The sequence below is a fragment of the Salmo trutta genome, chromosome 10, assembly GCF_901001165.1.
Source record: "Salmo trutta chromosome 10, fSalTru1.1, whole genome shotgun sequence".
Classification (NCBI taxonomy): Eukaryota; Metazoa; Chordata; class Actinopteri; order Salmoniformes; family Salmonidae; genus Salmo; species Salmo trutta.
The window spans coordinates 13,467,792-13,492,385 of record NC_042966.1 but is presented as its reverse complement, the minus strand read 5'-3'; the positions used below and the strand labels follow the sequence as shown (position 1 = coordinate 13,492,385).

At 42.2% G+C, this 24,594-nt stretch overlaps 1 protein-coding gene across 3 annotated transcripts in view; it reads right to left on the bottom strand.

The window, feature by feature from the left end:
* LOC115201144 (1-phosphatidylinositol 4,5-bisphosphate phosphodiesterase epsilon-1) overlaps window positions 1–24,594 on the bottom strand; it is a 104,661-nt gene that overhangs the window by 31,967 nt on the left and 48,100 nt on the right. For all 3 annotated transcript variants that reach the window (XM_029764476.1, XM_029764478.1, XM_029764479.1), the window contains 13 exons: window positions 18,242–18,387; window positions 17,807–18,047; window positions 17,205–17,404; window positions 12,908–13,541; window positions 12,497–12,646; window positions 12,275–12,392; window positions 4,248–4,362; window positions 3,886–4,008; window positions 3,273–3,409; window positions 951–1,189; window positions 666–727; window positions 388–553; window positions 18–125 (listed from right to left, as the gene is read on the bottom strand). In XM_029764476.1, coding sequence (XP_029620336.1) covers window positions 18–125; window positions 388–553; window positions 666–727; window positions 951–1,189; window positions 3,273–3,409; window positions 3,886–4,008; window positions 4,248–4,362; window positions 12,275–12,392; window positions 12,497–12,646; window positions 12,908–13,541; window positions 17,205–17,404; window positions 17,807–18,047; window positions 18,242–18,387 — 2,439 coding nt within the window. The remainder of the gene's footprint in view (window positions 1–17; window positions 126–387; window positions 554–665; window positions 728–950; window positions 1,190–3,272; window positions 3,410–3,885; window positions 4,009–4,247; window positions 4,363–12,274; window positions 12,393–12,496; window positions 12,647–12,907; window positions 13,542–17,204; window positions 17,405–17,806; window positions 18,048–18,241; window positions 18,388–24,594) is intronic.

Below are 24,594 nucleotides of genomic sequence, written 5' to 3'. Positions count from 1 at the left end.
CAGGGTTATAGACTAACCTTAAAGGGGATCTTGGTGGTCAGGGTGTATCCGTGGTAAATAATGGGTGATCCGTCGTCTCCATCCCAACAGTCCAGCTCCACACTCCTGCAGCCCTGCAGCAGCACCTAGACAACACAACCACATCCCATAATAATAAGACAGACACCAAAACATAATTCATCTTATAGTACAGTAGGAGCCCAGAGTTTTTCCTGGTCAGGTCACAGTCTGGAAAAACTCCTAGGCCTGCTTATGGCAAACTGAAGATGACAAACTAAGCCGATGCTTAGAAATCCCCTACAAAACTAAACTAGAAAAGGTACATTTCCGGGAGAAAATATGTTTGCTTGCGTCAATTATCTAAAAGGGTGATAGTGGTGATCTCACCTGGCTGTAAAGCTCCACGGAGGACTCTCCTTTGAGCTGGTGTCCAGTGAGGTACGTGTTGTGAGAGGACTCTATGTAGTAGTAAGACATTGGGTACTGGAGCTCCTCCGCATTCACCTGAGACTCCTCGTTCTTAGATGCAAAGTTCTCCTTGTCCATCAAAAACCTGGGGAGGATTTGAGGAAAAAGGTCACTAATTAAACTGGTGATGAATGTCATTTCAAAATTCCTTTGAGAAATGTCTTGAGTATGTAATTTTTCATGGGAAATGAAGGTACCTGGCAAAACCTTCAAAGGACATCCAACCCATCTGACGTATGCTTACACAAGGCTCAAATGTCTGAGGGAGACAAAGGAAAACAATTGAACAATATATCACAGGAATAAAATACTCCAAGTCTTACTTCCATCACGTCTGTGTTCTGTACAGTATGTCACAACGCATCGCATTGCACGTCTGCCAAGTTAAAGGGATATTACATTCCAAAATCAAATTATGTCAGTGGTTTTCAGACCGTAAGACACATCCGATTTCGGCCTGCTGGACCAGTCATGAGACCTACCTGGATGATGCTGAGGATCTCGTCGTAGGTCAGGTGTTTTTGCTGGCAGTTGACCAGGAAGTCATTGAGCTGTGGGACGGCCAGCCCAAGCACCCCTAGAGAGGCGTTCTCCACGCCCGTCCCATTGGTCACGATGCTGGCTGCAGCAATGGCGTTCGAGATCTGCTTCTGGTTTTCCGACATCTGCTGGCGTGTTCGGATGAAGAGGCCCAGGTCCGATCCATTACGCGTCAGCAAGTCTGTGGAGGAGGACAGGAGAACTGCATCTTTAGAATTCATTCCCCAACTAAGACATTAACATCCAATACTCCCCAGTGTTGCTTACTTATCTAAATCTGCATGTAATATTATGATAGGGCTGACCCCATTTAATCGACTGGTCGAAAGGCTGTTGGTCGACCGAGATTTCTTTAATCAAACAGTAGCACCAAAAATCATGGTGTTCAAGACACCTGTCTGATTCCCGCCTGTCTGAGTAGACTAATCCATTGTGGAGGTGGGACAGTTTATCACAAGACATGTGCTACTGAAATTGTATATGGTTATAAACTCAGCAAAAAAAGAAATGTCCTCTCACTGTCAACTGTGTTTATTTTCAGCAAACTTAACATGTGTAAATATTTGTATGAACATAACTAGATTCAATAACAGACAAACTGAACAAGTTCCACAGACATGTGACTAACAGAAATGGAATAATGTGTCCCTGAACAAAGCGGGGGATCAAAAAGTAACAGTATCTGGTGTGGCCACCAGCTGCATTAAGTACTGCAGTGAATCTCCTCCTCATGGACTGCACCAGATTTGCCAGTTCTTGCTGTGAGATGTTACCCCACTCTTCCACCAAGGCACCTGCAAGTTCCCAGACATTTTGGGGGGGAATGGCCGTAGCCCTCACCCTCCGATCCAACAGGTCCCAGACGTGCTCAATGGGATTGAAATCCGGGCTCTTCGCTGGCCATGGCAGAACACTGACATTCCTGTCTTGCATGAAATCACACAGAGAATGAGCAGTATGGCTGGTCGCATTGTCATGCTGGATGGTCATGTTAGGATGAGCCTGCAGGAAGGGTACCACAGGAGGGAGGAGGATGTCTTCCCTGTAAAGCACAGCGTTGAGATTGCCTGGAATGACAACAAGCTCAGTCCGATGATGCTGTGACACACCGGCCCAGACCATGACGGACCGTCCACCTCCAAATCGATCCAGAGTACAGGCCTCGGTGTAACGCTCATTCCTTCGACGATAAACACGAATCCGACCGTCACCCCTGGTGAGACAAAACTGCGACTCATCAGTTAAGAGCACTTTTTGCCAGTCCTGTTTGGTCCAGCAACGGTGGGTTTGTGCCCATTGGCGACATTGTTGCCGGTGATGTCTGGTGAGGACCTGCCTTACAACAGGCCTACAAGCCCTCAGTCCAGCCTCTCTCAGCCTATTGCGGACAGTCAGCACTGATGGAGGGATTGTGCGTTTCTTGTGTAACTCGGGCAGTTGTTGTTGCCATCCTGTAACTGTCCTGCAGGTGTGATGTTCGGATGTACCGATCCTGTGCAGGTGTTGTTGCACGTGGTCTGCCACTGCGAGGACAATCAGCTGTTCGTCCTTTCTCCCTGTAGTGCTGTCGTAGGCGTCTCACAGTACGGACATGGCCACATCTGCAGTCCTCATGCCTCCTTGCAGCATGCCTAAGACACGTTCATGCAGATGAGCAGGGACCCTGGGCATCTTTGTTTTGGTGTTTTTCAGAGTCAGTAGAAAGGCCTCTTTAGTGTCCTATGTTTTCATAACTGTGACCTACCGTCTGTAAGCTGTTAGTGTCTTAACGACCGTTCCACAGGTGCATGTTCATTTAATAGTTTATGGTTCATTGAACAAGCATGGGAAACAGTGTTTAAACCCTTTACAATGAAGATCTGTGAAGTTATTTGTATTTTTACAAATTATCTTTGAAAGACAAGGTCCTGAAAAAGGGACGTATATATCTATATCTATTTGTATGTATGTGTGTATACATACATACATACATACATACATACATACATACATACATACATACCACCTTTTTGGTTACTACATGATTCCATATGTGTTATTTCATAGTTTTGATGTCTTCACTATCATTCTACAACGTAGAAAATAGTAAAAATAAAGAAAAAACCTTGAATGAGTAGGTGTGTCCAAACTTCTCACTGGTGTTGTATATACATTCTGACCTTATATTTTTGCTTTTTTTAAATGTAACTTTTAAACAATGACTGAACATTACCAAATACAAACCAAACACATCGGGTTACAGTAAGACAATGTGAGAGACATACCTATGTCAGGCTGCAGTCCTGTTTCCTTGTCGTCAATCCTCAGGGTGGTGTAGAGGGGGGCAGACTCTGGGCCGGGGCTACTGCAAGGAACAGCGTAGGTGTCAAACAGCTCCTTCAGGTCTTTACGGCTCCGAATGCTGCACATCAAAACAAGAACAAGGGCTTTTACATTCAACTGACAAGAGAGGGAAATTATTATCCACTCTTGGAGGACAATGGTATGGTTTTGTAATTATTACATGTTTCGGTGTGTAGCCTTAGTCTGTTTTCAACTGAGAGAAACCTCAGAAGAACCCAGTGTGTCTTTTACAAAACAACCTTTGAAAGATTGGTTGGATTTGTCAAAGCTTCTTCTGAATGGAATGCAATTTCTATATCCTGTATGTATTATGAAAGTACAGCAGGCCTATGTGTTGTCTAGTGTGGGGACGATACACAGCACATGATTGTGCTCTTGTCCTTTGGGAATGCAGAAGGAATTCTCAGTGGGAATGATTAACAGAAGCATGTTCAATTTAAAATCACTACCATAGACCTGTATAGTTACTGTTCCTATATAGACTATAGTTACTGTATACTGTAAAGAGAGGAGGTCGGAAGTTGGATGGAGCACCTGAAAGACTTGAAGAGCTCGACGAACTCGATGAAGCTCATAGTGCTGTCAGAGCTCATGAGGTCCTGGAAGCCCTTGAAGTAGCCCTTCCCTAGGCCGTGCCAGCTCTTGCTGCTCCATGCACTACACAGGGACAAGAGGAGAGGGATTGGTGACTGTTCCAAGTTAAAAACACTAGATTTAAAAATGATATATTGTAGATAAAGATGACTAAATAAAGTGCTTGGTACAAGGTTCACGTATGAGTAGGTTTACATATAAGTATTTGACACTAGGTTTACAGATGAATTATAAACCATGGAGTGATAGAAAGGCAGTGTTTACACTTAGGAACAGGTCTGGGGTCACGTTTTGTGTCTTACCCTGGCTGAGCCTTGGTGCTGCCTGAGAGGATGGGGGAGGAAGCCAGGGAACCAGAGGTCAGGGAACCAGGGCTCTTACAGCTCGGTGGGGGGAAGGGTCCAGGGAAGCCGTCCTCTATGGAATCAATAAAGTACAGAGTTACACACACACACACACACACACACACACACACACACAGTATAAATGGTCAAACACAGTGAACTAGAGCATTGCAAAGAAAACAAAATCTGACACTATTTAAAATCTCAAATATTCCCATTTTTGTATCCCTCCCTATAAAACATAAGCAAGGATGGTACAGTCGTGGCCAAAAATTGAGAATGACAAATATTAATTTTCACAAAGTTTGCTACTTCAGTGTCTTTAGATATTTTTGTCAGATGTTACTATGGAATACTGAAGTATAATTACAAGCATTTCATAAGTGTCAAAGGCTTTTATTGATTACATGAAGTTGATGCAAAGAGTCAATATTTGCAGTGTTGACCCTTCTTTTTCAAGACCTCTGCAATCCGCCCTGGCATGCTGTCAATTAACTTCTGGGCCACATCCTGACTGATGGCAGCCCATTCTTGCATAATCAATGCTTGGAGTTGGTCAGAATTTGTGAGGTTTTGTTTGTCCACCCGCCTCTTGAGGATTGACCACAAGTTCTCAATGGGATTAAGGTCTGGGGAGTTTCCTGGCCATGGACCCACAATATCAATGTTTTGTTCCCCGAGCCACTTAGTTATCAATTTTGCCTTATGGCAAAGTGCTCCATCATGCTGGAAAAGGCATTGTTTGTCACCCAACTGTTCCTGGATGGTTAGGAGAAGTTGCTCTCGGAGGATGTGTTGGTACCATTCTTTTTTCATGGCTGTGTTCTTAGGCAAAATTGTGAGTGAGCCCACTCCCTTGGCTGAGAAGCAACCCCACACATGAATGGTCTCAGGATGCTTTACTGTTGGCATGACACAGGACTGATGCTAGCGCTCACCTTGTCTTCTCCGGACAAGCTTTTTTCCGGATGCCCCAAAACAATCGGAAAGGGGATTCATCAGAGAAAATGACTTTACCCCAGTCCTCAGTAGTCCAATCCCTGTACCTTTTGCAGAATATCAGTCTGTCCCTGATGTTTTTCCTGGAGAGAAGTGGCTTCTTTGCTGCCCTTCTTGACACCAGGCCATCCTGCAAAAGTCTTCGCCTCACTGTGCGTGCAGATGCACTCACCACTCACACCTGCTTGCTGCCATTCCTGAGCAAGCTCTGTACTGGTGGCGCCCCGATCCCGCAGCTGAATCAACTTTAGGAGACGGTCCTGGCGCTTGTTGAACTTTCTTGGGCGCCCTGAAGCCTTCTTCACAACAATTGAACCGCTCTCCTTTAAGTTCTTGATGATCCGATAAAATGGTTGATTTAGGTGCAATCTTACTGGCAGCAATATCCTTGCCTGTGAAGCCCTTTTTGTGCAAAGCAATGATGATGGCACGTGTTTCCTTGCAGGTAACCAAAGGTTGACAGAGGAAGAACAATGATTCCAAGCACCATCCTTTTGAAGCTTCCAGTCTGTTATTCGAACTCAATCAGCATGACAGAGTGATCTCCAGCCCTGTCCTAGTCAACACTCACACCTGTGTTAATAAGAGAATCACTGACATGTCAGCTGGTCCTTTTGTGGCAGGGCTGAAATGCAGTGGAAATGTTTTTTGGGGATTCAGTTCATTTTCATGGCCAAGACGGACTTTGCAATTAATTGCATTTCATCTGATCACTCTTCATAACATTCTGGAGTATATGCAAATTGCCATCATACAAACTGAAGCAGCAGACTTTGTGAAAATTAATATTTGTGTCATTCCCAAAACTTTTGGCCACAACTGTACACTCTCCTAAGGATTTATTTGGACAGTGAAGCTAAAACATTTAATTTGTCTCTATACTCCAGCATTTTGCATTTGAGATCAAATTATATATAAGGCGACAGGACAGAAGGTCACCTTTAATTTGAGGGCATTTTCATACATACGTTGCTTTCAGAAATTATTCATACCCCTTAACTAAATCCACATTTTTGTTGTGGTACAGCCTGAATTCAAAATGGATTAAATAGATTTTCCCCCTCACCCATCTACACACAATACCCCATAATGACAAAGTGAAAGCCTGTTTTTAGAAATTTTAGCAAATGTATTGAAAATAAACAAAAATCTAATTTACATAAAAATGCACCCCCCTGAGTCAATACTTTGTAGAAACACTTTTGGCAGCGATTACAGCTGTGAGTCTTTCCAGGTAAGTCTAAGAGCGTTCAACACCTGGATTGTGCAATATTTGCCCATTATTATTTTCAAAATTCTTCAAGCTCTGTCAAACTGGTTGTTGATCAATGCTAAACTATTTTTCAGGTCTTGCCATAGATTTTCAAGCAGATTGAAGTCAAAACTGTAACTTGGACATTAAGGAACACTTACTGTCTTCTTGGTAAGAAACTCCAGTGTAGATTTGGCCTTGTGTTTTTGGTTATTGTCCTGCTGAAAGGTGAATTCATCACCCAGTGTCTGGTGGAAAGCAGACTGAACAACATACGATTTTGCCTGTGCTTAGCTCCATTCCGTGTACCTTTTAGCCTGAAAAACTCCAGTCCTTAACGATTACAAGCATACCCATAACATGATGCAGCCACCACTATGCTCAAAAATATGGATAGTGGCACTCAGTAATGTGTTGTATTGGATTTGCTCCAAACATAACACTTTGTATTCAGGACAAAAGTTGATGTCTTTGCCACATCTTTGGCAGTATTACTTTAGTGCCTTGCTGCATACAGGATGCATGTTTTGGAATATTTTTATTCTGTACAGGCTTCCTTTTCACTCTGTCATTTAAGGTTAGTATTGTGGAGTAACTACAATGTTGATCCATCCTCAGTTTTCTCCTATCACAGCCATTAACTTCTCTAGGGTTGGGGGCAGTATTTTGACGTCCGGTTGAAAGGCGTGCCCAAATTAAACTGCCTGCTACTCAGGCTCAGAAGGTAGGATATGCATATTATTAGTAGATTTGGATAGAAAACACTGAAGTTTCTAAAACTGTTTGAATGATGTCTGTGAGTATAACAGAACTCATATGGCAGGCAAAACCCTGAGAAAAATCCAACCAGGAAGTTGAAAATCTGAGGCTTGTAGTTTTTTCAATTGATTCCCTATTCAAACTACAGTGACTTTGGGTTCATTTTGCACTTCCTAAGGCTTCCACTAGATGTCAACAGTCTTTGAACGTTGTTTCATGCTTCTACTGTGAATTTGAAGCGAACAAGAGGGCCTGGAGTCAGATGAGTGAGGAAATGACATGAGCTCAGAGGCGCGGGCTCATGTGAGTGTGAGCTGTGTGAGGCAAAACATTTCTGAACATTACACGCCAATGTAAAATGGGGTTTTTGGATATAAAATATTAACTTTATCGAGCAAAACATACATGTACTGTGTAACATGAAGTCCTATGAGTGCCATCTGATGAAGATCAAAGTTTAGTGATTAATTTTAGCTGTATTTCTGGTTTTTGTGATGCCTCTCCTTGCTTGGAAAATAGCTGTGTGGTTTTTCTTGTCATAGTGATGTCCTAACATAATCTAATGCTTTGCTTTCGCCGTAAAGCCTTTTTGAAATCGGACAATGTGGTTGGATAAATGAGAAGATTATCTTTAAAATGGTGTAAAATACTTGTATGTGTGAGAAATTTGAATTATGAGATTGTTGTTGTTTTGAATTTGGCGCCCTGCTATTTCACTGGCTGTTGAATAGTGTGTCCCGCAGGTGGGACAGTCACGTCCCACATACCCAAGAGAGGTTAAACTAACTGTTTTAAAGTCACCATTGGCCTCATGGTGAAATCCCTGTGCGGTTTCCTTCCTCTCAGCCAACTGAGTTAGTAGTGACTAGGTGTATTGATACACCCAAAGTGTAATTTATAACTTCACCATGCTCAAAGGGATATTCAATATCTGCTTTTTTATTTTATTTGTGCCTATCTACCAATAGGTGCCCTTCTTTGTGAGGCACTGGAAAACCTCCCTGGTCTTTGTGGTTGAATCGGTGTTTGAAATTCACTGCTCGACTGAAGGCACCTTACATATAATTGGATGTGTTGGGTACAGAGATGAGGTAGTCATTCAAAAACCATGTTAAACACTTATTGCACAGTCCATGCAACTTGTTATGCACATTTTTGCTCCTGAACTTAATTTGTAAAAAAATTTAAAACATAATTCCACTATGACATTATTGGATATTGTGTGTAGGCCAGTGACCAAAAATCTAAATGTATTCCATTTTAAATTCAGGCTGTAACACAACAAAATGTGGAAAATGTCAAAGGGTGTGAATACTTTTTGAAGGCACCGTTTCTGTTTTACCATTTGGAAATTATTAAAGCACTATGCATCTAATCCCCCCAATTGAAGGTGTCATAAGTATTTGGACAAATTCACTTATAGTGTATTACATGTAGTATTTGGTCCCATATTCCTAGCATGCAATGACTACATCAACCATCTGACTCCACAAACGTGTTGGATGCATTTGCAGTTTGTTTTGGTTGTGTTTCGGATTATGTTGTGCTCAATAAAATGTAATGGTAAATAATGTATGGTGTCGCTTTGAAATCACTTTTATTGTAAAGAATAGAATTCTTCTACATTCATGAGGATGCTACCATGATTACAGATGATCATAACTGAATCTTGAAAAGTGATGAGTGAAACAAGTTAGAAGCACAAAAATCATACAAAACAATGCTAATGGTGAGAAGTTAGCATGTGTTTTTTGGCATCTAACTTTCTCACTCATCATTATATACAGTACCAGTCAAGTTTGGACACCTATTCATTCAAGGGTTTTTCTTTATTTTTAACATTTTGTACATTGTAGAATAATAGTGACGACAACAAAACTATGAAATAACACATATGGAATCATGTAGTAACCAAAAAAAGTGTTGAACAAATCAAAGTATATTTTATATTTTAAATTCTTCAAAGTAGCCATCCTTCGCCTTAATGACAGCTTTGCACACTCTTGGCATTCTCTCAACCAGCTTCACAAGTGGTAGGTAGCCTAGTGGTTAGAGCGTTGGGCCAGTAACCGAAAGGTTGCGAGATCGAATCCCCAAGCTGACAAGGTTCAAATCTGTTGTTCTGCCTCCGAACAAGGCAGTTAACCCACTGTTCCTAGGCTGTCATTGTAAATAATATTTTTTTCTTAACTGACTTGCCTAGTTAAATAAAGATTAAATAAAGATTTTAAAAATTAAAATGAGGAAGGCTTTTCCAACAGTCTCTGCGGTCCAACTCATCCCAAACCATCTCAATTGGGTTGAGGTTATGGGATTGTGGAGGCCAGGTCATCTGAAGCAGCACTCCATCACTCTCCTTCTTGGTCAAATAGCCCCTACACAGCCTGGAGGTTTGTTGGGTCATTGTCCTGTTGAAAAACAAATGATAGACCAACTAAGCCCAAACCAGATGGGATGGCATATCGCTGCAGAATACAGGTTAAGTGTGCCTTGAATTCTAAATAAATAACCGACAGTGTCATAAGCAAGGCACCCCTATACCCTGACACCACCACCTCCATGCTTCACGGTGGGAACCACACATGCGGAGATCATCCATTCACCTACTCTGCGTCACAAAGACAGCGGTTGGAACCAAAAATCTTACATTTGGACTCGTCAGACCAAAAGACTAATGGCCATTGCTCGTGTTTCTTGGCCCAAGCAAGTGTCTTCTTCTTATTGGTGTCCTTTAAGTAGTGGTTTCTTTGCAGCAATTCGACCATGAAGGCCTGATTCACACAGTCTCCTCTGAACAGTTGACGCTGAGATGAGTCTGTTACTTGAACTCTGAAGCATTTATTTGGGCTGCAATTTCTGAGGCTGCTAACTCTAATGAACTTATCCTTTGCAGCAGGGGTAACTCTGGGTCTTCCTTTCCTGTGGCGGTCCTCATGAGAACCAGTTTCATCATAGAGCTTGATGGTTTTTGCGACTGGACTTGAAGAAACTTTCAAAGTTCCCGAGATTTTCCGGATTGACTGACCTTCATGTCTTAAAGTAATGGACTGTCGTTTCTCTTTGCTTATTTGAGCTGTTCTTGTCATAATGTGGACTTCGTCTTATACCAAATAGGGCTATCTTCTGTATACCACCCCTACCTTGTCACAACACAACTGATTGGCTTAATCACATGAAGGAAATAAATTCCACAAATTAACTTTTAACAAGGCACACCTGTTGATTGCTATGCATTCCAGGTGACTACCGCATGAAGCTGGTTGAGAGAACGCCAAGAGTGTGCAAAGCTCTCAAGGCAAAGGGTGGCTACTTTGAAGAAACTCAAATCTAAAATTTGAGATTTCTAAAACACTTTTTTGGTTTATGTTCACATGATTCCATATTTGTTATTTCATAGTTTTGATGTCTTCACTATTATTCTACAATGTAGAAAATATTAAAAATTAAGAAAAACCCTGGAATGAGTAGGTGTGTCTTAACTTTTGACTGGTAGTGGATATATTTTTTTTTACTATTCAAACCGTTATTATGGAGACCGTGGACATCTGGCTAGCCAGTTAGCATCATCCAAAATCCATGAATGTCACAGCCCTAGGTAAAACAGATATGTATGAAAATACCCTCAAATAAAAGGTGACATACATTCTTTACCATCGCCTCAAAGAATGCTGGAGTATAAAGCCAAATTAAACATTTTAGTTTCACTGACCAAATAAATACACAGGGGAGTGTATGGGAGGACAGTTGCACGTCGAATTATTGTGAGATATGGTGTAATAAACCTTATCAAAATCTAGTGATGAATGTGGCAATTGAGCAAGTTGAGACTAAACTGCTTGATGTAAACCTAGATTGTAAGCTGACATGGTCAAAACATATTGATTCAATGGTTGCTAAGATGGGGAAAGGTTGGTACTTGACAAAGCACTGCTGTGCTTTCTTTACATCGCAATTGACCAAACACGTTCTACAGGCCCTAGTTTTATTACTCCTAGACTGCTGCCCAGTTATATGGTCAAGTGCTGCAAAGAACAACATTAGCAAATTACAGTTGGTGCCCAGATCAGAGCAGCACGGGTGTGGGTTCTACTAAACTGATATATGGAATTGTTTTAAGATGGTCATACCAAGGATCATTTAGCTATTTGATTTAAAATTATATGTATAAAAAAAAAACATTTGCTTGAGGTGATAGAAATCTGAATGCATTTCCAGCGTTAATGTAGATATATTGTCTCACATTCCTACTACCAAAAGGGCCAACCGGTAAAGTATGTTAAAAAATCATTTTATTCAACATTCTGGCTTGTAGAGGTCGTGAGGGGAAACTTTCCTGATTCAAACACTCATTTCTGCCCGACATAGAATTCTATGCAATTCAACGTCGGGCTTCCCAAGTGGCGCCGCGGTCTAAGGCACTGCATCTTAGTGCTAGAGGAGTCAATACAGACCCTGGTTTGATTCCAGGCTGTATCACAACAGGCCGTGATTGGGAGTCTCATAGGGCGGCGCACAATTGGCCCAGCGTCGTTCGGATTAGGGTTTGGCCAGGGTAGGCTGTCATTGTAAATAAGAATTTATCCTTAACTGACTTGCCTAGTTAAATAAAGGTTAAATTAAAAATACATTCCAGGCAATAGTTAGCCCCGAGGTAGCCTGCCATGGAGCAGGTTAGATCTGAAGGATCCATTGCCATAGAAATGTACCTGGCTAAAAGTTTAGCCACTTCCGTGGTACCAGTTATCCCAAGTTGAACTCAGAGTTGACCAAAGTTACCTCGCTAACTCCTCAAACTACATTAGTAGTATAGGGCCTTGGTCTTTGTAAGCGATATTGATGTATTGAAACTACCAAACTGTCTGTTCAATCAGTACATGACATGCCACCAGGGGTCTCTTCACAGCCCCAAGTCCAGAACATGCTGTCTTGGCAACAGCTAATGGGGATCCTAATAAAATACTAATAGACATGTTACCTAACTCTTCCTGGTGCACGCTGTCATATAGCGCCGGCCCGTTTCTGCACAGGGTGTCCTTGCAGCTCTTGGTTTTACGTTGGCTCGTCTCGTCATCGGTAGCGTCCCCGCTGTATTTCTGTGTGATTTATGAAACAGTCATTGACACAAATCTTCATAAACTTAAAAAAATGAAGACTATATTTCTCAAACTAAGACAAATTTTTTAATATTTCTCCTAACCCTGACGAGAGCATTCTTCTTCTTCTTGGTGGTGGAGCTGTTCTTCTGCGCACTGGGCTTCTCTGTGCCCTCTGTGCCCATGTCCCAGCACCGCCCCCCAAACAGCTTGATGGCCTGAGCTAGGGTGGGACCCTCGTACCTGCCCTCCTCCTATTGTAGATGGGAGACGACAAACCAACACACACCAGTCTGAGGAGATTGCTCACTCATGGCTTATTGGCATTAAGTGAGTCAAAATGATCTTCCTTGCATCTGTGCTCATGTTAGAGGCTCACTGTTTCCCTTTTGAGTATTGATTCACAGGACATTAGACATAACAAATTAATTCTACATACTTGTGTATTCTAGACTGAGTCAATATACCTGCCATTCCTTATTATCCACTACAATCTAAATTAAGTCATTTTTTACCCAATAGAGGCGAACGTACTGCCTCCTGAGCCAGTGCAGCCTCTTATCGGGGAACTTCTTCAGCTTCCTTATGGCGTTGACCAGCTCCACCAGGCCCTCATACAGTATGCAGGCTGTGTGCCTGGGGGCCACAAAGTGCAGTAGTCTGTTGTCTGTAGTATGGAGCCCATAGAGCAGACTGACCCCATTCTCCTCGCCCCTCATGGTGTTACACAGCTTGTTCTGCAGACACACAGCGAACATGTCCACCCCCTGGTGGCCCATGAACACAGCCTTGACCACAGAGAGGTCCAGCAGGCCCTCCGCCAGGCCGCTCACTACGGGTTGACCCAGGCCTGGGGGATCTGTGGGGGGGCTGCCGCTCTGGGGATTAGCCCAGGTCAGAAAGCAGTTGTCGGGCTCCAGGCGGAGGAAGCAGCGAGCGGTGAGGTGGCTCTCCTGGTCGTAGTGGATGACGGTGGATCCCTGCAGGAGGAACTGGTGGACGTCAGGCTGGAGGGAGAGCACGTACCAGGGGATGAGCTCCGTGCCATGGGCGAAGGCCCGGTGGGTCTCCTCGGTGCCCTGGAATGCCGCCTCTTTAGCCTGCTCAGACAGGTCGCCCTCAGAGTCTGACAGGTCCCCCTCCACAAACCTGATGGGAGGATGAAGAATCGGGAAAACGTGAAATAGAGAAGCAGAACATCAAACAATAGATAATAGTTAATAGTGGTCACCAACACTTCAATCTGTCTCTTCTCTAGGACATATAAAGAGGAAATTGTCTCATCACCACCTTCTATTCAATGAGTGTAACACATCCCAGCCATGTTATCTACCTAAAGAACATCACTTTGAGGATAGCAAATCCATTGAACGCAACAGTCTCAAACAGTTCAACTGTATTTAAAATGTTTAGCACAGTTGAACAAGCATAAAAAGCACCATGCATATTGTAATAGCAAATTCTACTCATACAATTAAAGCAAAGTTAGTGGGAAACCTCTAAAAACGGCAGTCTAATACCTTACAAGACATGGTTCGAATCAGACCTGCTCCTGAAAGAGCTAGGGTGGCGGGAGAAAGAACAGAGAGAAAAAGTCAGGAAGTGTCTAGCTACAAATAGAAAAACAGAAGAGTAAAAGAAGGATGAGAGGTGTCACATTCACCCTCATCCGCCCTCATCTTTCCTTCAATCAGCCTTGTTGCGAGAACTTCCATAGAAAACCATTGACTGGATCCAGAGGCCCCTCCGGACAGAAACTGGAGTCATAAATCGGAGGCCTTTTCCACCCAGAGGACAAACAGATCTCCCATCAGGGTCAGGAAACTACACTGAACAAAAATACACAGTGCATTTGTTATTCAGAGCCCTTGACTTTTACAGCCTTACTCTAAAATGGATTAAAATGTTTTACCCCCAATCTACCCCATAATGACAAAGCAAAAACAGGTTTGGAAATGTTTGAACATTTACGAGAAAAAAAACACGGAAATATCACATTTACCCTTTACTCAGTACTTTACTGAAGCACCTTTGGCAGCGATTAAAGCCTCAAGTCTTCTTGGGTATGATGCCACAAGCTTGGCACACCTGTATTTGGGGAGTTTCTCCCATTCTTCTCAGCAGATCCTCTCAAGCTCTGTCATGGAGCGTCGCTGCACAGCTATTCTCAGGTCTCTCCAGAGACGTTTGATCGGGTTCAAGTCCGGGATCTGGCTGGGCCACTCAAGGACATTCAGAGATTTGTCCCGAAGCCTCTTCTGCGTTGTCTTGGCTGTGTTCTTAGGGTCATTGTCTTGTTGGAAGGTGAACCGTCACCCAAGTGAGGTCCTGAGCGCTCTGGGGCAGGTTTTACATTTACATTTTAGTCATTTAGCAGACACTCTTATCCAGAGCGACTTACAGTAGTGAATGCATACATTTCATACATTTTTTTCTCCGTACTGGTCCCCCGTGGGAATCGAACCCACAACCCTGGCGTTGCAAACACCATGCTCTACCAACTGAGCCACACGGGACCAGTTTTTGTCAAGGATCTCTGTACTTTTCTCCATTCATCTTTCACTCGAACCTGACTAGTCTCCCAGTCCCTACTGCTGAAAACATCCACACAGCATGATGCTGCCAGCACCATGCTTCACCGTAGGGATTGTTCTAGGTTTCCTCCAGACAAGACGCTTGGAGTTCAATCTTGTTTCATCAGACCAGATAATCTTATTTCTCATGGTGGGAGTCCTTTTAGGTGCCTTTTGGAAAACTCCAAGCGGGCTGTCATGTGGCTTTTACTGAGGAGTGACTTCCGTCTGGCCACTCTCCCATAAAGGCCTGATTGGTGGAGTGCTGCAGAGATGTTTGTCCTTCTGGAAGTTTCTCGTATCTCCACAAATCTCTGTCAGAGTGACCATCGGGTTTCTTGGTGACCTCCCTGACCAAGGCCTTCTTGCTCAGTTCCAAGAGCTGGCCGCTCAGTAAAGAGTCTTGGTGGTTCCAAACTTCTTCCATTTATGAATGATGGAGGCCACTGTGTTCTTGGGGACCTTCAATGCTTCATAAATTTGTTGGTACCCTTCCCCAGATCTGTGCCTTGACACAATCCTGTCTCGGAGCTCTACGGACAATTCCTTCGACCTCATGGTTTGGTTTTTGCTCTGACATGCACTGTCAACTGTTGGGACCTTCTATAGACAGGTGTGTGCCTTTCCAAATCATGTCCAATCAATTGAATTTACCAGAGGTGGACTCCAATCAAGTTGTAGAAACATCAAGGATGATCAATGGAAACAGGCTGCACCTGAGCTCAATTTCGAGTCATAGCAAAGGGTCTGAATACTTATGTAAATAAGGTATATCAGTTTTTTATTTTTAATACATTTGCAAAAAAATCTAAAACCTGTTTTCGCTTTGTCATTATGGGTATTGTATGTAGATGGATTCTAAAATGGACTTAAAAAAATGTAACGTAACAAAACGTGTCAAAACTCAAGGGGTCTGAATACTTTCTGAATGCACTGTAAAAGCAAAATGTAAAGCGTTGGTCCCATGTTTCATGATCTGAAAAAGACATTCTCCAAACGTACAAATAGCTTATTTCTCTCAAATTCTGTGCACAAATGGTGTTTAAATCCCTGTTAGTGAGCATTACGACTTCGTCAAAATAATCCATCCTCCTGACAGGTGTGGCATATCAAGAATCTGATTAAAGAGCATGATCATTACACAGGTGCACCTTGTGCTGGGGACAATAAAAGGCCACTAAAATGTGCAGTTTTGTCACACAACAAAATGCCACAGATGTCTCAGGTTTTGAGGGAGCGTGCAATTGGCATGCTGACTGCAGGTATATCCACCAGACCTGTTGCCAGAGAATTTAATGTTAATTTCTGTACTATAAGCTGCCTCCAACGTCGTTTTACAGAATTTGGCAGTACGTCCAACCGGCCTCACAACCGCAGACCAAGTGTATGGCATTGTGTTGTCAAGTGGTTTGCTGATGTCAACTTTGTGAACAGAGTGCCCCATGGTGGCGGTGGAGTTACGGTATGGGCAGGCATAAGCTACAGACAATGAACGCAATTTTAATGCACAGAAACACCTTTAAGAAATCCCGAGGCCCATTGTTGTGCCAGTCATCCACCCCAATCACCTCATGTTTCAGCACGATAATGCACGGCCCCATGACGAAAAGATCTGTACACAATTCCTGGATGCGGAAAATGTCCCAGTTCTTCAAATGGCCTGCATATTCACCAGACATGTCACCCATTGAGCACGTTTGGAATGCTCTGGATTGACGTTTAACGACAGTGTTTTCCAGTTTCCGACAATATCCAGCAACTTCGCACAGCCATTGAAGAGGAGTGGGACAACATTCCACAATCAACAGCCTGATCAACTCTATGCGAAGATGATGTGTCGCACTGCGTGAGGCAAATGTTGGTCACACCGGTTTTCTGATCCTCACGCTTACCTTCTTTAAAAAGATATGTGACCAACAGATGCATATCTGTATTCCCAGTCATGTGAAATCCATTGATTAGAGCCTAATGAATTTATTTAAATTGACTCAAAGAATTCACATCATAAACTCACAGTCCCCAGATAATCTGACATTAAATATGCAGTAGAGTGGTGTACTCAAGTAGAGGGAAAGACTAGATGAAAGCTATCACAGTATAATGGCGAGAGGAATGGATTGACTCAATATTCTTCCTGACACTTTAGGATTAGACCTGATCTTTGGTCAATTTTGTGTTTTCTCCCTACAAGTCAAGGTTAGGATTTGGGGATCAGAGCCTTCCTGATGCTGTCACTTACTGGTTCCTGTCCATGAAATAGTTTCGGTGAGAGGTGGAGAAGCCTTTGTGGTGGCCCCCTTTGTCCGTCTCCAGACTGCGGTTGCAGGAGCGGATGATCTGCAGGATGTTACTGACCGTGGCCTCCTTCTCGTGGCTGTGCAGTCCGTCTGGCCCCACCCTCTGCAGGAAGTGCTCCTGCCCGTCGTAGTCCGTCACAAACTACACAAAGAGAAACACAGGGTAAAGTGAACCTGTTACTGTAGTAATAACAAATCTTACTACACAGGTATAACAGTAATTAAATGTAAAGTGTACATAGCCAAACTGCTTGTTTATATAGTCAAACTGCTTGTTTCGGAAGCGCCATCAAAGTATTCAGACAACTTCCCCTTTTCCACATTTTGTTACGTTACAGCCTTAATCTAAAAATAATGAACATTTATATTTTTATCAACACACACACACACACACAATGACAAAGCGAAAACAGGTTTTGGGAGAGCCATCAAAGCTGTGTTCAGAGCTTTAGGGTAACAGCAGGTGTTGTCTGTACACCTAGCTTTATTCACCCACTATGCTACAAGCCTGGCATGCAAGCCTGGGCCTGGCCCACTTCTTTACCTCTGGCGAGTTGTGCGGTGAGTGGCGCAGGCTGATAATGCTGGCGGCCCCATCCAGCGCGTCACTCAGCTCTTTGAGGAAGACGCCACAGAAGGGCACCACCTTGCACCCTGGGATGTTAAGTGCCACCTTCCTGTACTCGGACAAAGACTTGTGCTGTGCCATGGCATCTTTGAGGCTGCGCATGGTCTCAATGTCTGACTGGTCCATGAACTGCCACATCTTCAGCACTTTACGAGACCTGGAGCAGAGAATAATTCCATATTGATCTAACCACAGCTTATCTACATTGTTTTTGTACATTGTAGAAGACACTTATCCAGACAGACTTTCAATAGGTGCGTTCTGAATATGACAATTGACAGATACTGTAGGAAGACTAAGTGAGAGGTGTAATAAACGTATTTGTACTATAGTGTAGTCAGTCATAAATACCGTAGTCCAGCCAGGAACTCCATGACAGCGTTGTAGTTGCCCATGTTCCAGCAGCACTTGGCTACATGGACCAGGTAGGAGAACACCTCTCTCTTCTTCTCCATGGTACCCGCAGTCAGGATCAACCAGGTCACCCACAAGCTCACCTATTAGATGCAGCAAATCTCTGTTAGAACATGGACCCCACAAGCTCACCTCTGTTTTAACACAGAGGTGCTCCAGACTACTTCATGACCTGCCAATGATCTGTAAAAGCCAGGCTGCACTTCAAGTCCCTACATAGTACACTACTTTTATAGGGTCCATAGGGCTCTAGTCTAAAGTAGTGCACAATATAGGGAATGTGCCGCCATTTTGGACATACCCCTAGAGTGAAAGACCAAGGACGAGGACTAGTGTTTCTCACTGTGCAGGTTAATGTTCTACACAGCATCAGCATGATTTACGATGAACCAAGGTGAACTCATTGAAACGGAAATAAGCCTAAATTCAACCCAGGTTTCGCTGTCACCATCTCCAACCGAATGCAAAAAGATGTTGTGGAGCCAACTACCAGCAAGTCATAAAACTCCTGATTGCACCAGGTCTTGTTTGTTTCACTGGCACATAAATCCAACACAATAGTAGGCCTAAGGCAAAAGCTATATCGGCTTTATCCAAGTGCTGGCAGAAACCGTGGCCTGGACATAAGTTGGAGCAAATATTTGCCAGCTGTCATGTTGTAGCTAACCCCCTCCCTCCCCTGAAACAATGATGGTTAGATAAACAGTTCCACGGGCAGGCCCCTGATTAGGGGTGTAATGGTACATGTATTTGTACCATTCTGTACAGGGACCTCGGTTTACAATAAAAATATATTCCCAACATAAAAACACTAGGTCTGCATTGCAGTCCTATGCCTAGAGTAAATAAAACATGGCAGGCTATTCCGTTAAACTAGAGCTCACGCGGGCCTCGTCATCAAAATGTAAACCTTAAGTGGCGCATTTCAAAATGTCCTTTTGTGAGGCACAGCCAGGAACTAGTTCTGTAGGCCTACGACGGCGAATGGGGGGGGTTAAAAATCAAAATTCGGGCTTCCCAGTAGATTACAATCGATGGACAGAAAGTTCTGGATAAAATGCAAACAGTATGTCGCCACGCTCATCAAGAATAGCCTATGCAGCTGCCAACACCTCAAATATGTTGACACATTTATGGGTCTTTCTATAAACTAGGGTACCAGTGAGCATCTGTTCGGAGCTGTTACAATTAGAGGTCGACCGATTAATCGGAGTGGCCGATTAATTAGGGCTGATTTCAAGTTTTCATAACAAAATCGGTAAAATCTGTATTTTTGGCCACCGATTTGCCGATAAAAAAAATAACAATTTAATATAAATATTTTTTAACTAAGCAAGTCAGTTAAGAACACATTCTTATTTTCAATGACGGCCTAGGAACGGTGGGTTAACTGCCTTGTTCAGGGGCAGAACGACAGATTTTTACCTTGTCAGCTCGGGGATGCAACCTTACGGTTAACTAGTCCAACGCTCTAACCACCTGCTTTACGTTGCACTCCATGAGGAGCCTGCCTGTTACGCGAATGCAGTAAGAAGCCAAGCTAAGTTGCTTGCTAGCATTAAACTTATCTTATAAAAAACAATCATAATCACTAGTTAACTACACATGGTTGATGATATTACTAGTTTATCTAGCCTGTTCTGCGTTGCATATAATCGATGCGGTGCACATTCGCGAAAAAGGTCTGTCGTTGCTCCAATTTTTACCTAACCATAAACATCAATGTCTTTCTTAAAGTATATATTTTTAAACCTGCATCTTTAGTTAATATTGCCTGCTAACATGAATTTCTTTTAACTAGGGAAAATGTGTCACCTCTGCAACAGAGTCAGGGTATATGCAGCAGTTTGGGCCGCCTGGCTCATTGCGAACTGTGTGAAGACTATTTCTTCCTAACAAAGACAGCCGACTTTGCCAAACGGGGAATGATTTAACAAAAGCGCATTTGCGAAAAAAGCACAATCGTTGCACGACTACCTAACCATAAACATCAATGCCTTTCTTAAAATCAATACACAGAAGTATATATTTTTAAACCTGCATATTTAGCTAAAAGAAATCCAGGTTAGCAGGCAATATTAACCAGGTGAAATTGTGTCACTTCTTGCGTTCATTGCACGCAGAGTCAGGGTATATGCAACAGTTTGGGCCGCCTGGCTCGTTGCGAACTAATTTGCCAGAATTTTACGTAATTATGACATAACATTGAAGGTTGTGCAATGTAACAGGAACATTTAGACTTATGGATGCCACCCGTTAGATAAAATACGGAACGGTTCCGTATTTCACTGAAAGAATAAACGTGATAGTTTCCGGATTCGACCATATTAATGACCTAAGGCTTGTGTTTCTGTGTGTTATTGTGTTATAATTAAGTCTATGATTTGATAGAGCAGTCTGACTGAGCGATGGTAGGCAGCAGCATGCTCATAAGCATTCATTCAAAATAGCACTTTCGTGCGTTTGGCCAGAAGCCCTTCGCAATGCATTGCGCCGTTTATGACTTCAAGCCTATCAACTCCCGAGATTAGGCTGGTGTAACCGATGTGAAATGGCTAGCTAGTTAGCGGTGTGCACGCTAATAGCGTTCCAAACGTCACTCGCTCTGAGACTTGGAGTAGTTGTTTCCCTTGCTCTGCATGGGTAACGCTGCTTCGAGGGTGGCTGTTGTCGATGTGTTCCTGGTTCGAGCCCAGGTAGGAGCGAGGAGAGGGACGGAAGCTATACTGTTACACTGGCAATACTAAAGTGCCTATAAGAACATCCAATAGTCAAAGGTATATGAAATACAAATCGTAGAGAGAGAAATAGTCCTATAATAACTACAACCTAAAACTTCTTACCTGGGAATATTGAAGACTCATGTTAAAAGGAACCACCAGCTTTCGTATGTTCTCATGTTCTGAGCAAGGAACTTAAACGTTAGCTTTCTTACATGGCACATAATGCACTTTTACTTTCTTCTCCAACACTTTGTTTTTGCATTATTTAAACCACATTGAACATGTTTCATTATTTATTTGAGGCTAAATTTATTTTATTGATGTATTATATTACGTTAAAATAAGTGTTCATTCAGTATTGTTGTAATTGTCATTATATATAAAAAAAGAATTGGCCGATTAATCGGTATCGGCTTTTTTGGTCCTCCAATAATCGGTATCGGCGTTGAAAAAGGTCCCAAATAACTCTAAATCTAACAAATAGGACCTTTCTCAAACGATCACTTTTAAGCTCAACATAGCCACTTCATACGCGCACTCGCTCCGGAATGGTGAAAATATCCTTTCTATTTCATTCAGCTAAGTTCAGTTACATTAATCATACAATAAAATAAAAGCATATATTGTCAGCTAAATGAACAAGCCTATGGCATGGAGTATAGCCAGATAACATAGGCCTACAACTCATTCTGTTCATCTGAAATACATTTTCTTCATATCATAATGTTTCTTTAGACCCGACTCAAATAAATAAATTGATTTATTGTGATGGTGTATATTGATTTAATATAGCTTAAAAATGTAGATGTTCCAAAGGGCCACATCAGCAGCTTGTATGCATGGAGGCCTGGAGATGCTAAACGTGTTAATGTTAATTAAATGGTCAAATACCATGAGACATGCAGATTTTTGCATGACAGTAACCGGCAGACAAAATGTCATAACCACCACAGCCCTAATGAAAGTCAAATGATAAAGAGCGGGTGTGATACTGCATGTGATTGAACAACAGCCAAAGTGCTGGGATTATTGTTGATCTGGAGAATTGACAGAACATTTGTGTCTATTGTTACGGCGATCAAGATAATTAGCCTATGTCCTGGACAACATTATGTCAAGATTCCTGAGGTAAGTTTATGGTCAGTGTACGTTTAGATCATTTGTTTTCCTGATAATCGGGAACGTGAAAACAGCTTGTTTTTGTTTTTGAATAGAAATGGAACAAACTGAAAATGGCTTATTTGTTTTTGCACATCAAACCAAAAAAAATAACATTTTCACATGAGGATGGGGTTAAATGTGGAATGCCTGGCATTTGTTAACCCTTTGACGCATACGATCACACATTTGTGATCCTTGTTGAGAGGTCCCTGCAGCGTACCATCGCAAATATGTGATTGGAACAGTATCAACAGAACGTATGATGCAACAAACGCATCTAAACAGCATTGTTGTCTGAAAAGTATCTAAACAATGTTTTTGTACTGATGGGAAATAAGTCTTTACAACTTTATTCCACCTTTTATTGTAAAACATAAATGCAAACTTCATCATCCAAACATCACACGGAACACATCCAAACTCATTCCATAAACTAGTCTAAATAACATGTTGCGCTGACAAAAAAAACATAAGTTAGCGACCTAACATCTAGACTAGTTTACAATGTACCACATCTCTGGTGAGCACAAGAGATGAATGTAATAATGTTTAGAAAAGAGATGTGCATCAGCTAAGCTAACAGCAGCTGAATTCTTTATGATGGCAGCCATGTTTGTTTATGTTTGACAAGAAAAAACTCGCTAATCCCAGAATGCCATTCACTATAAGACGCAAATATACAAAGTCAAAGATGGCTGTACCCATTGCCTGAAAAATATTTATTTAGTTAAGCCACTTTTCAGCATATTAAAATCTTCAATGTACTTGTTACAGTGTATACAAAAACTGGAGCACATGACTTGACAAGTTGTTAACCGGTTTTGACAAATCACAAGGAAAATATAATGTTACCACCTCACAGATCATCACACCAAATACAAGCCTACAGCCTAGCCTAACCACAGCGTGAAAGCTAAATAGGGATGAAACCATTTTAGGGGTGTTTTCAATTCTATGTGGGGTAAAAATGGGGGAAGGCATTGTGGGGGGATATGATGCAAGAAATATTACTATGATGGGGGATTTATGAATAAATGGGGGGGCAAACACAGAAGTTTATACGCTAAATAAAAATAAAAGGGGGGACTGAGCTGGCAACCCTGAGGTACCATAGTTACAATCTGATGCTGCGTTCAAAACAACAGGGAACTCGGAAATCTCCGACTTCAGTGCGTTCAAGACAACTTATTTTTGAACGGTCATCCAACTCGGAATCTCGGGCCTCTTTCTAAAATTCAGACTTTCCGACTGGAAGATCACTGATGTCATGATTTGACCTCGTATTTTTCAGAGTTCCCAGTTGTCTTGAAAGCACCATAAGTTAATCGAGTGAACTATCCCATCACCTTGTTTTTTTAAAACATCTTTGGTCTAACTGACGCTTACAAGACAACCAGAATGCATTGTATGATGTCAACAAACATGGCGCCACACATAGCTGGCAAATAGCTTAGCATTAGCTCATCATAATCAGCACAACTTTCAAAAAAAGTATTTTACACACATCTGTGTCCTTCCATTAAAATCTATGCAAGAATAGGAATGCATGATTAGTCACTAGTACTTGAAAACATGAATAAAATAATAAATACATTTTTCTCCATACATACAGTATGCTACAGTAGAAACAACACGATATACAGAAAGTAAGACACTTACTTTGATAGGAACGCACACGTCTAAAGTTATTATTTGTAAGGAAAACAACAATGAAGGCAATGCGGGCACCAGACAGAAAATGTGCCAGAGGGAAAACATTTCTACAAGGCTTGTTCTGACTAGAGATGCGCAATGTCTTCACACTTGATCTGGGGAAACACTGGGGAAGAGCTTGGGCTCTTGTTGAAGAGAGAAGTTTGTCCAGCTCAGTAAAGCCTCAAACATAAATTGTCCGCAACAGTGAAATGGTCTACTTCTTATGCGAATTAATGAGGTGGAACACACCTCAATTCAAACTGTTAGAAAATCAAACTTGTTTGAAAATAATTAGAAATTGACAAGTTGAAAAATAGCCTATAGATAATTAGAAGGCAGTGTGCCTTGGTTTGAGGGCAGTGTGGGTTAACTGTCCTGTTGTGTAACAATCACATTTCGAAACATTGAGTGCCTTCTGACAAACGCATACATTTTTTTTTTAACTCACGTTGGGGTGATCGTTAGAGATATTTGGAACTCACATGTGAAAGGGTTTTAAGTGCACAGCCAAAACTTCCTGTCCTTTCAAAGTAGGAGGTCACCCTTCTAACTCCATTCTATTAATATATTAATTAAATCACTGCCCATACCATGCCACAGTGCCAAGATAAAATGAGATATCTGAATTTCTGCATAAGATTTAATGTGTATTGACGAACTGCTGTTACTGTAAATGGTTAGCTGACTGATATATCCTAGCTACCCAACTAG